This window comes from Sabethes cyaneus, chromosome 3, assembly GCF_943734655.1.
Source record: "Sabethes cyaneus chromosome 3, idSabCyanKW18_F2, whole genome shotgun sequence".
NCBI classification, from domain to species: Eukaryota; Metazoa; Arthropoda; class Insecta; order Diptera; family Culicidae; genus Sabethes; species Sabethes cyaneus.
Window position 1 is genome coordinate 79,101,712 of NC_071355.1, and position 12,696 is coordinate 79,114,407.

Genomic DNA, 12,696 nt, shown 5'->3' on the forward strand with positions numbered 1-12,696 from the left:
GGGTACTTCCTAAGAACGGTAGTTTCGCTGGTCCTGGTATTTTTATGGAATATTTATAGATCGCATCCTTGATTGTGAAGTTAATTATTAGTAACAGAAGGATTAGGATCACAAAGCCCCACATTATTTTCGCACTCTGACGATGACGAACTGCTCAAATCAAACAATAGCTAAGAACTGATGTACTCTTGCTTATTTGGCCCCAAGCTGCGCAAAAAAAATCTGCTGGCAGGCATCCTGACAAGTAGAGCAATAACGGCTGCTTCGGTGTGATAACAAGCTTAGAATAGCCATAAGATAAGATTAGCGGAGCTATTTGATCAGAATAACGTAAATTCCATGTGATGTAATGCAGTCCAAAGGATGCGATGCCGAATCAAAAATCCATCACAAATGCAACTGATTTTGGTAATTGATTACATGTTGTTTGCTGTAAACAACGCAGGGGGTAAACTATTTAACTTAATCCAAATCGCTACCATTGTGTTATTTTTTATGTCTTCTCTTTCTAATGTTTTTATATATATTTACATTTGATTAGAAAGTTATGTATGCTTTTTAAGCAAGCTTACAAAAAAAGGAAAAAACGCTCTTGACGCGTTCAATCGCAAACTCAATAGCGTGTCCAGACACTAACAGAAGGGGAGGCCTATACTTTTCTAAAATCCAGCTAGTCGCGAGTAAATGCCCAACAAACATTTTTTTTAAATAGTAGTTTATTCAACCATGTACCGCAAGTTACCGGGTAGCATAAGCTGTTATTCAACAAAAATGTTTATTGGGTGAAGATTGACCCGCTCTGAAATTAGCGGGTCGATCTTCAATGAATTCTTACACAATTTTATTCGATTTTGAGTTTGGCTCAGTATAATATGCAATTGTACACAAAAATTTTATTGTATCACACAAACTACAAATGTCAAAAGCACGTGTTTTCAGTGAGAAAAGCAAAAAAAATGATTTAAACTTATAAGGAGGCTCCGTAGAACGGATAAAGTGCAAAGAATCTATTTGAAGGATCCAGAAAACTATGTTACGATCAAACAAAAATTAAAAAATCAAAGTTGACAGGAGGTGTTATTCAATCTGTTGCGATATTGGCAAGCTGAACTGAATTTATCAGTCTGCAAGGAAACAAATCGTCAGATTTTGTGCACCAGCCCCAATATTTGTCGATTTATGTTCAATAGAGCTCCAAATCTAACAACCCATGCACATGCACCATGCGCAAAAACGTGTTTTTCACCATGATCAACATGGCACGCCGGTGAGAGAGAATCGATAAAAACTCTGTGCTTTGAAGTTTCTTTTGCAAATCATCTCAATAATAGTTTATTTAGTTTTTAATTATTTTGGTGTTTATTTTTTCTTGTAGATTATCTCTCGAGATGAAAGAAGTTCAGTTTGGATGACCCCGATGGATTTACGAATTATTGGTGAGGTCTAGTAGAGAATCCACTGTACTTCTCTATTCGTTATTTCGGTGAAGTTGCATCCGGAAAACTCGATCTGACATTTACACTTAATATCCAGACGTTGAATGAGTTATGTATATAGCAGAATACGTGCTTGTAAAACCTATGGCAAAGTTCTTAATCATTTTTCTTGTTTCAACAATCTGCAACCGGTAAAAGCGAAAACGACTTGCGACCTACAGTGACATGCTTTATTATACAACCACGCAGAATTTGAATTTGCATTTTCATAAAAATAGCCGTTTGCAAATTCATTCACAAGCTATGACCTTCACTGTACACGAACATCTTTCGTTAAAAAGCATAAATACAGAAATAAATCAAATTCATATTCTCTTTGTTATTATTGTAACAACTTTTCTATACGTGTAATTAAAGGTTATGCATGCAATACGCGAAGTGCGGCTTTATCCGAGCCGACAAGTGATCAACCGTAACACGTCCTGCTGTTTACTCGCACATTTTCTGATGCGATAACGTCTGATGCGTTGGTTAGTAGTATATAAAAGCACTAATTCAGAACTGAGCAGATAGTAAAACACTAGAATGAAAACAAAATAAAAATTAGTTACAAAGATGCTGATTACTACTGGGATAATTGAATCTGCGCACTGTTTGACAACAAGTAGTGTTTTAGTAATGTGGCGCACTTAATGTTAGCTTGGATTAGATCTCTAAAATGAGCTTATAGCTTTCGGATGGTGCTCACCGTTGGACCGTGAACTTGATAGTGCAAAACTTGTCCTGTATGCAAGCGGTTAGCTGCTGCTGCTACTAACAGTTGCATTCAGGTAGAAACTTGACTGCAGTGCACTAAGAACGTTCAGTAGCTGCTGTTGGGTCGTTGTGTCGACAGTTCTAAACCGTTTCTAGATGCGAGTGAGGGCAAGTGTCTCTAGAGTCTAAAATTTGTGCGTGAGATTCTCAGACGACATAGTATAACATGTGGATTGTGCTGGTGCCGCTGGTCTTGGTTATTGGTGCTTGGATTGTATATCGAAAGAATGCCAGAACGTTGGAAGTTGCCAAGCAGTACCATGGACCACCTGCTTTGCCAATTATAGGCAATGGCTTCTGGTTCCTAAATAAATCGCCCGTTGGTGAGTGTTGAATGAGTGTAAGAAGAATCGAGTCGAATCAAATTGTGTAGAATCTTGATTATCTAATATATATTCACAATAACATTTATCGTTTGAGTAAAAATTGTGTGATAATCTAAAACTTGAAAAAATGACGTATAAGATATTAGAATATTTTACTATGGTGAAAAAATTGCAAATGTTTCTGAGAAGAATGGCAAACCGATGAGGTGTTTAATAAGCAAACGGGGTAGAAGTTCTAAATCTAGTAAAACTATCGAAAAACATTGATAATAACTTTGATAAACTAAATGCTAGCAATTGAAACTATGGTTCGGTATTATAGAAGCTCGAAGATTTTAAAAATATTTACAGGGTTCTGGAAAAATGTACTAAGTAGTTTACCAAAGTAGTTTGGTAAAATCTGTTAGAAATTTATGCGGAGTCCATAAAAAGTTCTAATAAGTCCATAAAAAGTTCTAATAAGTCCATAAAAAGTTCAACTGTTATTTTATAAATTTATAATAAATTATGTAAATTTATAACATAATAATAATTAAACTCAAGTATTTTAAATTATCAGTAGATTAGCAGATCGTTTTGTTTTTCATCCAAGTAAGAACAAAAAGTAATAAATACCTTTTTATTACTCGTAAAAATTAGATTTTGCCCAGAAGATTGTGGGCCCAGAGTCGCAAGTGCACAACGTGTATCCTTTTTTTTTGTTTGATTATGGTCACTTTAACAGCTGGGTCGTGACTTCTGCGGAGTTGGGAATTGAACCCGTGTCCTCGGCGTGAGAGGCGTGAATGCTAACCACTACACCGGAATTGACTCCTAAAACGTGTATTTGTCGGGTCAGGAATCGGTGAAAATCACGGAGTTTTCACGGCAGGCTGCAAAAATTGAAAACCTGCGTGATTTTTTCGTCGATTGGCTGTAGAAAAAGAATAGCAAACTTGATTTTTTCGCTGCAGTGGCTAAACGATTTAAAATATCTGGATATCACGCCTGCACCGATAGAGAAATTGAAGACGTCATTAAGAAGACTAAGACTGCAGTGCTTGATGCTGTCTAGATTACCAACGACGATAGGATGCATGTCTGATCGGAAGATTTGCGACGTCATTCGTTCAACAATTCCGCACGAAATGTGGTATAAGGTACGGAAGCATCCCGTTCACTCGACACTTGCGACGAAGATTTATCCGGCTCCAGGCGCCGGAGTTCGGAAATATGGTTGAATACTCCGTGGAAATCATTCAACTCTCGAACTATCTCTCAAACATTGGCGATTTGGGAAGCCCGCATTCATATGTTCTGATTTCCTCACATGCGCGTTCTCATTCTATCGAACACAATTGCTTTCTCTTTTGGACTTCCTTTTTTCCCACGCATTGCGACGATTTTTTACGAGTGTGTATTTAACTACCAGCCACAATCGTCGCTTTCGCTCGTCACTGCATCACAGCAGTTGACGCCGATCACTCGCGAGTGCTATCACTAACCCGCATGAAAAAAAAAGAAGGATTAAAGAAAAATTCAGTGCATTCCAGTGTGCCGCTCGCGCTCACGAGCTGTTGGCATTGTGTTCCCTCGTGAGCCATGTTGGGCCCCCTGTTCCTGGTGCCGGTGGGGTTGTTGACGAGGACTATTTTCGTCGCACTGTCGTCCGGCATCCTTACGACGTGTCCGGCCCACCGTAGCCTGCTAACTTTCGCTAGATGCACGATGGGAGTCTCCCTAAGCAGTGCCTGTAGCTCGTGATTCATACGCCTCCGCCACTCTCCGCTTTCAGTTTGTACTCCGCCAAATATCGTTCGCAGCACTTTCCGCTCGAACACGGTAAGGGCGCGTATGTCGTCCGTGAGCAGCGTCACGGCTTCAAGTCCATAAAGAAACACCGGTCTAATAAGGGTTTTGTACATTGTTAGCTTCGTGCGGCGGCGTATGCTTCTTGATCGTAGCGTTTTACGAAGGTCAAAGTAGGCCCGATTTCCCGCTTGGATGCGCCGCTGGATCTCCTTACTAGTGTTGTTGTCCGCGGTCACCAGCGATCCCAAATACACGAACTCCTCTACCACTTCTAGTTCATCGCCGTCAACGGTTACCGTCCGTGGAAGACGCGCGTTTGTTTCCTTTGAGCCTCTTCCTTTCATGTATTTGGTCTTTGACGCTTTTATTTTTAGCCCAATTCTCCTAGCCTCCGCTTTCAGTCTGGCGTAGATTGCCTCCGCCGTCGCAAAATTCCTGGCTATGATGTCAAAGTCATCTGCAAAGTCTAGAAGTTGGCTACCCTTGGCCTCTCGTTTCGATGCCCGCTCATCGGATCACTTCCTCAAGAGCGATGTTGAACTGCATGCAGGATAAACCGTCACCTTGTCTCTACCCTCGCCGCGTCTCGTAGGGACTCGAGAGTGTCCCAGAGATGCGTACGAAACACATCACTCGATCCAATGTAGCTCTGATCAGTCGCGGCAGTTTGTCCGGAAAATCGTGTTCGTACATTATCTGCCATAGCTTATCTCGATCGACTGTATCGTATGCTGCTTTGAAATCAATAAAGATGTGATGCGTGGGCACGTTGTACTGCCGACATTTCTGCAAGATCTGTCGGTTAGTAAAAATTTGGTCCGTAGTTGCGCGAGGCCCCATGAAACCCGCCTGATAATTCCTTGCGAAACCTTGTGCTATCGGTGACAACCGGCGTAACAGGATCTGGGAGTGTACCTTGTAGGCTGCGTTTACCAGCGTAATACCGCGATAGTTGCAGCAGTCTAGCCGATCACCCTTTTTGTAGATGGGACAAACCACTCCTTCCATTTCTCTGGTAGCTTTTCCTCCTCCCTAATCCTCGAAATTACCCAGTGTATTCCCTAATCCTCGAAATTACCCAGTGTATAGCCTTTGCTAGTGTTTCTCCACCATGTTTATAAAGTTCTGCCGGTAGGCGGTCCTTCCCAGCGGCTTTGTTGGTCTTCAGCAGCCCGATTTCATCAGGTACTAGGATATTACTATCTTCCATGGGCGTGTCATTAGCTCGGAATAGTTGTTCTAATTCTTCACGACCTCTGTCCTCCTTTTGGCGCTTTTTCGTCCTCAGGATCGTGGACAACTGGTTCCTAGCTTGTCGGTATTTGACCAGATTGTCTGTAGTGGCAATACTTAGATAATTTTTCCAAGCAGTTTTTCCCCTCCACCGCTTGTTGGCATTCCCTATCAAACCAATCATTTTGTGGATATCCTTGCGCGGGAAAAAGGTGCTTCGGATCACCAGGCCTCGATTCTAGAGAACCTCCGAAACAGATAATGTCGAAGTTTGTCAAAAAATTCGTGATTTGGCAAGCAATTTGCTCATTATAAAAGCGGGAGTACACCTTTCGTGACCACGAATACCGGGAAAGAACAAGTCTATTGGGAAGAGTGCCTCCTCTTCCTCGTCTGAAGTTCTCACAACTGTCCTACGATCTTCTGGCCGGATTTGGCTACATTCCATTACGCAAAGGGCGTGCTGGAGATGTATAAAGGTAGGGTCGTAACTCCCCAAATACAACGGAACTATGGCCAATCGAGAAATACCGGGCCATTATAAATCTTCTGAAACGACTTCAGTAGTAGAAACAGTTGATGAAATGAAGAAAACATGGGTAAATATACAATAATATGTCGATATTGAGGTTGTGCAAAACCTCAAGGGTTAAGTCCAAAGTACGGGCATTCGGAGACGGAGGCGAAATAAAATAAAGACGATAATTAAACTTAATTTAATTTGATACCCTGAATGTTTGATGGCAATCGGATAAAAACTCGAGTTTTGCCAATTGATTTTGTGTGTTGCAGTGTTACCGTGAACACCCTCAGGTCGTATGAATAAAACAGTATACTTTACTTACTCCATAAAGAAGTCCAAAACCAATTGCAAGACTTCACTTTTATTGCTCGTAAAATTTCTAACTGAATTCCACCAGTAAAACTGCATTTAACAATATATTCACTGTATTGACCCGTAAAGTTACTTTTGGGTGCACTCTTTTGTTCTTTCAGAAATTTTCCGAGCTCTTGAAGTCGTCATAACAACCTACGGAGAATACTTTCGCTTCTGGCAAGGACCGTTGCTCCAGATATATGTGGGAAGACCATCCATCGTTGAGGTTTCTTTCAATAGTATGCAATCGAATATCGTCAATAGCTGTTATCATTTTACAGAGCATCCTCACCAATCGCCACTTAACTGATAAATCCAGTGAGTACAACTTTCTCTCGGATTGGCTTGGCGACGGACTGCTGTTGAGCAAACAGAAAAAATGGCACGCGCGCAGGAAAGCGATCACTCCGGCTTTCCACTTCAAAATTCTGGATCAGTTCGTGGAAGTGTTCGACCGAAATGCTTCAGAATTGGTCGATGTGCTGGGTTCATATGCTGAAAGCGGTGCAATTGTAGACATTTTCCCATACGTACTTCTCTACACACTGGACGTTATATGTGGTACTTGAAATTGATTATATTCATTTCGCTTTTAACTATCCATAACACTATTCAGAAACGGCAATGGGTACTTCGGTAAAAGCCCTCCGAAACGCTGACTCTGAGTATGTGCAGGCAGTAAGGGAAGCAGCTACCATTTCCATAACACGTATGGTCGATATGATCAAACGAACGCCGCTTTTCTATCTAACACCTAGCTACATGCGTCTTCGAAAAATGCTTAAAATCCTGCATGGCTACACCGACAACGTGATCATTTCCCGTAGACAACAATTAATTGACCACGGAAGTAACGACATTTCACAATTACAGTCTAACGACGATGGTAGTGAAATCGGACAAAAGAAACGCGAGGTTTTCTTGGACCTATTGCTACAGGCTAGCATTGACGGCAAACCATTAACTAATTTAGAAATTCGTGAGGAAGTGGACACCTTCATGTTTGAAGGCCATGACACGACTACGTCGGCGGTTTCTTTTACGTTATATAATTTAGCCAAATATCCTATTGTACAGCAGAAAGCATACGAAGAGGTAGTATCCGTGATGGGAGGAAATCCTGAAAAGGCAATAGATATGTCTCATCTGCAAGACTTAGCCTATCTGGAGATGGTGATCAAGGAAACACTTCGACTGTACCCCTCCGTTCCGTTGATCGGCAGACGGTGCGTGAAGGAAGTTACGATCGAGGGTAAAACGATTCCGGCAGGAGCAAACATCATCATCGGCATATACTTCATGGGTCGGGATCCGAACTACTTCGAACGACCGTTGGAGTTCATCCCGGAACGTTTCGAAGGTGAAAAATCGGTCGAAAAGTTCAACCCATACAAGTACATTCCCTTCAGCGCCGGTCCCCGGAATTGCATTGGTGAGTAATTTTGTAGTAGCATGTCCTAACATCTGAATTTATGTCCGCTATAACTAACTGTCGTGTTTAGTTGATCGACTTCGCGAACTAGAACTAGAGATATTGGTATTAACTTCAAATGTTTACAACGTCTTAACATCGAAATTAAAACATAAATTATGCAAATCAGCGGTGCTGCTTTGACCAATAAAAGCAATTCGCTAGTCGTTAATCATTCTAATTGCATCGGTAATAACTATATTTATTTCCACCATTAGTCGTTTTTATAATCCTAGTGAACATCACTAATCACTATTTTACTTCATTCACAGGTCAAAAATTCGCACTCAACGAGTTGAAGAGTGTATTATCGAAACTTTTGCGCCATTATGAATTTATTCTGCCGGTAGACAGTGACGAACCTCTGCTGGCTACTGAATTGATTCTAAAACCCGAAAATGGCGTCCCGCTGCAGATCAGGCGCAGAGCGCCCAAACATAACTAATCACGCTGTAACCACCATGTATACTCTTTGACTCAAATCAAGTGCCTCTCTGTTTTACACTGTACTGGTGTAATTAATATTCATGGTATTAAAACCAACGCAATTCCCACTAAATGTGTGATAGATCGCTGTTTTAGTCGCAATAAAAGTTACAAGCCTTTCTGGTGTGTTCTAACGATTAGACCAATTGATTTTGACTCTACCCAACTAAAAGCCGGTTTCGTACAGGGGGCAATGAACAGCTCGCACTTTAGAACTTGCCAAGCTCAACGGCACTCGCAGTTGAACTTGACCAAACCACGCAACGCACTGTGGCTGGTCATTTCAAACGTTGAACATTACTATGGGTGACTTTGTTCCACTAGAGTTGAAACAGTCTACTTCGGTGTTGGCGAACAATATTTACAACTTAATACCGCCAGTTTACGGTGCTTGTAATTGCTACGCCATTCGTGGCTACCCTTATTAAATGGGTGAGAAAGTTGTACGCAAGTAGGTACAAACAAGTGAGATTAGCCGTTCAATCCCACGGTAATAGCTAGCAGGGTAGCTGGATGCTTACGATGAGAAGTGATTAGAAACCTTAACCTAATGGCATCAAGCAGAGGCTCAAAACGTGATAACGCGACAAAATGTCTTTTTGCATCTTTTGCACGTACTCTGATCATAAGAAAATCAACCAAATTTGTATTCTTTTATAGTATAGATGTATATCAAAATTTAAAAATGATTAAGAATGAATTGTTTGTAGTTTTGTTGCTAATGATGTTACAATAGATACATTTTTATGAAAAGAAATTTCATTTTGAGCAAAACCGCTAACTACTATCACTCGAGGTAAATTTGTTGGAACCGTCTGGAAAAAATCCGTGTGAAACTTGTTGCTAACATAGAAAAAATCAACGTATGTTACATGTCTATCGGATGTTGGTGGCTTTGCTGTTTATTTGTTGGATGTAAATAGCAAAGCAAAGCCTTGGTGCAACGTTCCGTTTTCGAAACCTGACCTTCTGTTCTTATCCGGCAGGCAATTGTGGGGATTGCGCTAACCTAACTCTAACAGCTACCCCCAGGATGTCGATACCATTGTGGGTAAATGTGATAATGTTGGTTATTAGAAAAATATAACTTTAAAATAATTTTCCATAACGGTAAGTTGCAGTCACAAGAAGAAAGGTAGATTCAATTCTGCTACACTAATTATATTCGTCTAGGTGTATTTCAATCAACAGTAGGTAAAAGGGAATAGCTTGTGGCTTGGCCTAAAAGGCGTCAAGATTTACGAGATTTTCCTAGAAAGTAAAGTTTGTGGGCCTATATTACGTAAGATAATTTACGCAAAATTGGTTAACTTTTTACATATTTTTTTAATAAAAATCATTTTTTTGATGGGGGTCGAGACAATTGCCTATCGCCAAGCAACATTTTAAAATATATTTTTGCTAAAATATGATGACTGCCGAGTCAGTTTTCTTAATACTTGACAACTTATATTTTTTATTTTTATGTTCTGAGTTTTATATCGTAAAATTGTAAAAAATTTCAGGATGCCAATTCATGCAGAACAGAATTATATTACCTGTGTTATAAATTTCGAGTTCTGTTTCTGACAAAAACAGAATTCTAAAAAGTCATATCCATCTCAAAGCATTGCTATCTCATTCAATTAAAGCAAAAATAAAATTTTCATTGCAGGTAAGTTTGTTGTAGGGTAGTTGATCCAATAGTTGTGGTAGTACCAATAGTTGCGCTACTATTCATTATTAATGCATATTTTCGTCACCGTAGCATTTTAGATAAAACAATTACATTCATTATATAAAACAGGTTTTTAGAAGTATTGGTAGTTAGACTACACCATTTAAAATTAAAGCATTATTTGCTAAAATGCCAATTTTCCAAAATCTAACGCGCAGTTGGAGCGCACAACTATAGGCACTCATCTATAGTTTTGCTACGATGTTTTTTCACTTAGCAACCTAGCAATGTATATGGAATACCACAATTAAAGGAACATCAAACTTAATTAACGAAACATTAGCGCAACTGTTGGTACAATATAATTGAATCGGAAAATTCATTTTTTCTTTATAAATCTTCTCGTACAACGAAAGCAATTGTCTTGCCTTGTGACAAATACCTTGTATTTAATAAATTTAAATCCCACAAGCATTAATTGAAGCATATACCTCAATAAACAAGCAAAATGTAGTTATATTGTGCTTAGTGGCGCAACTAATGGATCATCTACCCTATCATGTTCTGAAATATTTTCAAAAACTCATTTTCTTGCTTCAAGATACAATAAACCGCTTCCTCGTGGTACCAACCAGAATGTGAGCAATTTTAATAAAGTTCGGGTAACCCTTACATACTATACTTTTTCTGCGACAATTCGCTTATCGAATACCGCCATCCGGGGTGAGATTGTGCCACGGGGGTGAGATTGTGCCAAAAACCAAAAATGTTTATTTGTGAAAATTTATTATATCTTTCTACAGTGACCTAAATTCAAAATGATGATGAACATAACATATTGTTGCGGCAGAAAGCCGCATTGTAATCCATCGCGATTAGCTTCTATTGTCCAGCCGAAGCTAGTCACAAAACGCTATTGTCCGTTCAACCGAACGTGATGCACAAAGGCTATTATTCTGAACATGTATTAAATCTATTTACCGCAAGTGTATAAAAGGCGAATAATAAATAGCAATTATACAGTGCACTAGCAACCACCGCTGTTGGCGGATGGTTGCCGTAAGATAAATCTAGCGTTTTATTTTAGTGTGAAGACATCCAGTCCCGTTGGTAATCGGCCCCCCTAACGACGATCCGGAACACATATTTATTCATAACTTAGAATGGAACACAGATAATATTAGCAAACTATTTAGCCTAAACAGGGTTTCAAAGTTTGCGATTAAAAATACTCGGAAAAAACGCTTGTAAAATATGTCCCGTATAAACCAACCCAAACAAGAAATCGCATCAACTTGCTATTTTGAAGGTATATAAACTAATCATTTACAATGTATTAAAAAGTTATTACGCGTTGGATAAGTTTTGATTACAAAAATAATATTTTTCGAAACTTTGTACTTTTCGCGCTTCACGGGGGTGAGATTGTGCCAAGCCATAGTGATCGATCCAATTTATGGATTTCACATACACAACAAAAATACGTCAGGATACACCAATACATTCACATTCTTCACTATTGAGCACAATATTTTGACAGATTAGATTGCATCATCCATTTTGGAGCAAACAGAATCGTAGGTTCGTAGGTCTGCTAAATAATTTGAAGTAATTTTTACTTTTTCGAATATTAGACGAATATATTATACCGTGTATAAACTGCCAGTTTCAAGGAAGGAAGAGGGGGGGGGGATGGTATAGGCCACATGTTCTGCGACCGCAGGTTCTCGAACGAAGTAATGGTTACTTTTGTGAAATAATCAAATAGGTATACCCCTTTAGAACACACCCCTTCATATATCTCCCCCTTGTTAACCCTAGAAACGCTACTGGCTTTATAGAGGCTGTCCATTGACTACGAACTCATTTTTAGTTATTTCAGACCTCCCCGGGTTATTTTCGTTTATACTTTTTGTATGATGCGTTATTTTTGACCGACCCCCTGCCCCTAACAGTCCACTTAGTTCATGGACGGCCCCATAAAAACTACTTTATACTGATATTTATGTGTATTGTTTATAAACATGCTAATGTTCACTGTTTAGGTATTTACCTTAACTTTATGTTTTTGGCACAATGTCACCCCGTAGAAGGGGTGAGGTTGTGCCAAAGTTCATGTACTTCCAGTAAAATTAGGTTTCATTGCAAGTAAACCATCTCTACGGTAGTTGTTAATTAAACAATTTAGTATATGTTGACAGGTTTGAAATCAACTTAGTTCCTAAATTGTGTGTATACTGAGCTAAGGACAAAAACATATTGTAGAACATATACGATGTTCGCGAAATAGCTTCCCAAAGAACTACTCAAAACGGCGCGAAGATGGAAGACTAGGACGTTCGGATTATGGACCAGCTTGTCTCGTATCTATCATTAATTTCAACTCTATATTTAATAGAATTTATCATTTTATATGAATTGTAATTATATGTGTTGGTAACTTGATCATCACTCTCTTCTCTCAAATAGGACCGGTAGCACCAACTTGTTATCGGTTTACAACCGGACACCCAGTATCACCTTATCTACAATTAGGTGTCTTTTGCATCAAAAATTCAAATATTTAATTGTTTCTTATTTTTACCACTACTCATCTACTGTAA

The 12,696-nt window shown here is 39.4% G+C and overlaps 1 protein-coding gene across 1 annotated transcript; it reads left to right on the forward strand.

Moving 5' to 3' along the window:
- Window positions 1-2,418: 2,418 nt before the first annotated feature.
- LOC128739761 (cytochrome P450 4d1-like) lies at window positions 2,419-8,395 on the forward strand. Its single transcript, XM_053835262.1, has 5 exons — window positions 2,419-2,575; window positions 6,599-6,705; window positions 6,761-7,040; window positions 7,096-7,911; window positions 8,223-8,395. The coding sequence occupies exons 1-5, from the start codon at window positions 2,419-2,421 to the stop codon at window positions 8,393-8,395; spliced, it is 1,533 nt and encodes a 510-aa protein (XP_053691237.1).
- Window positions 8,396-12,696: the final 4,301 nt, after the last annotated feature.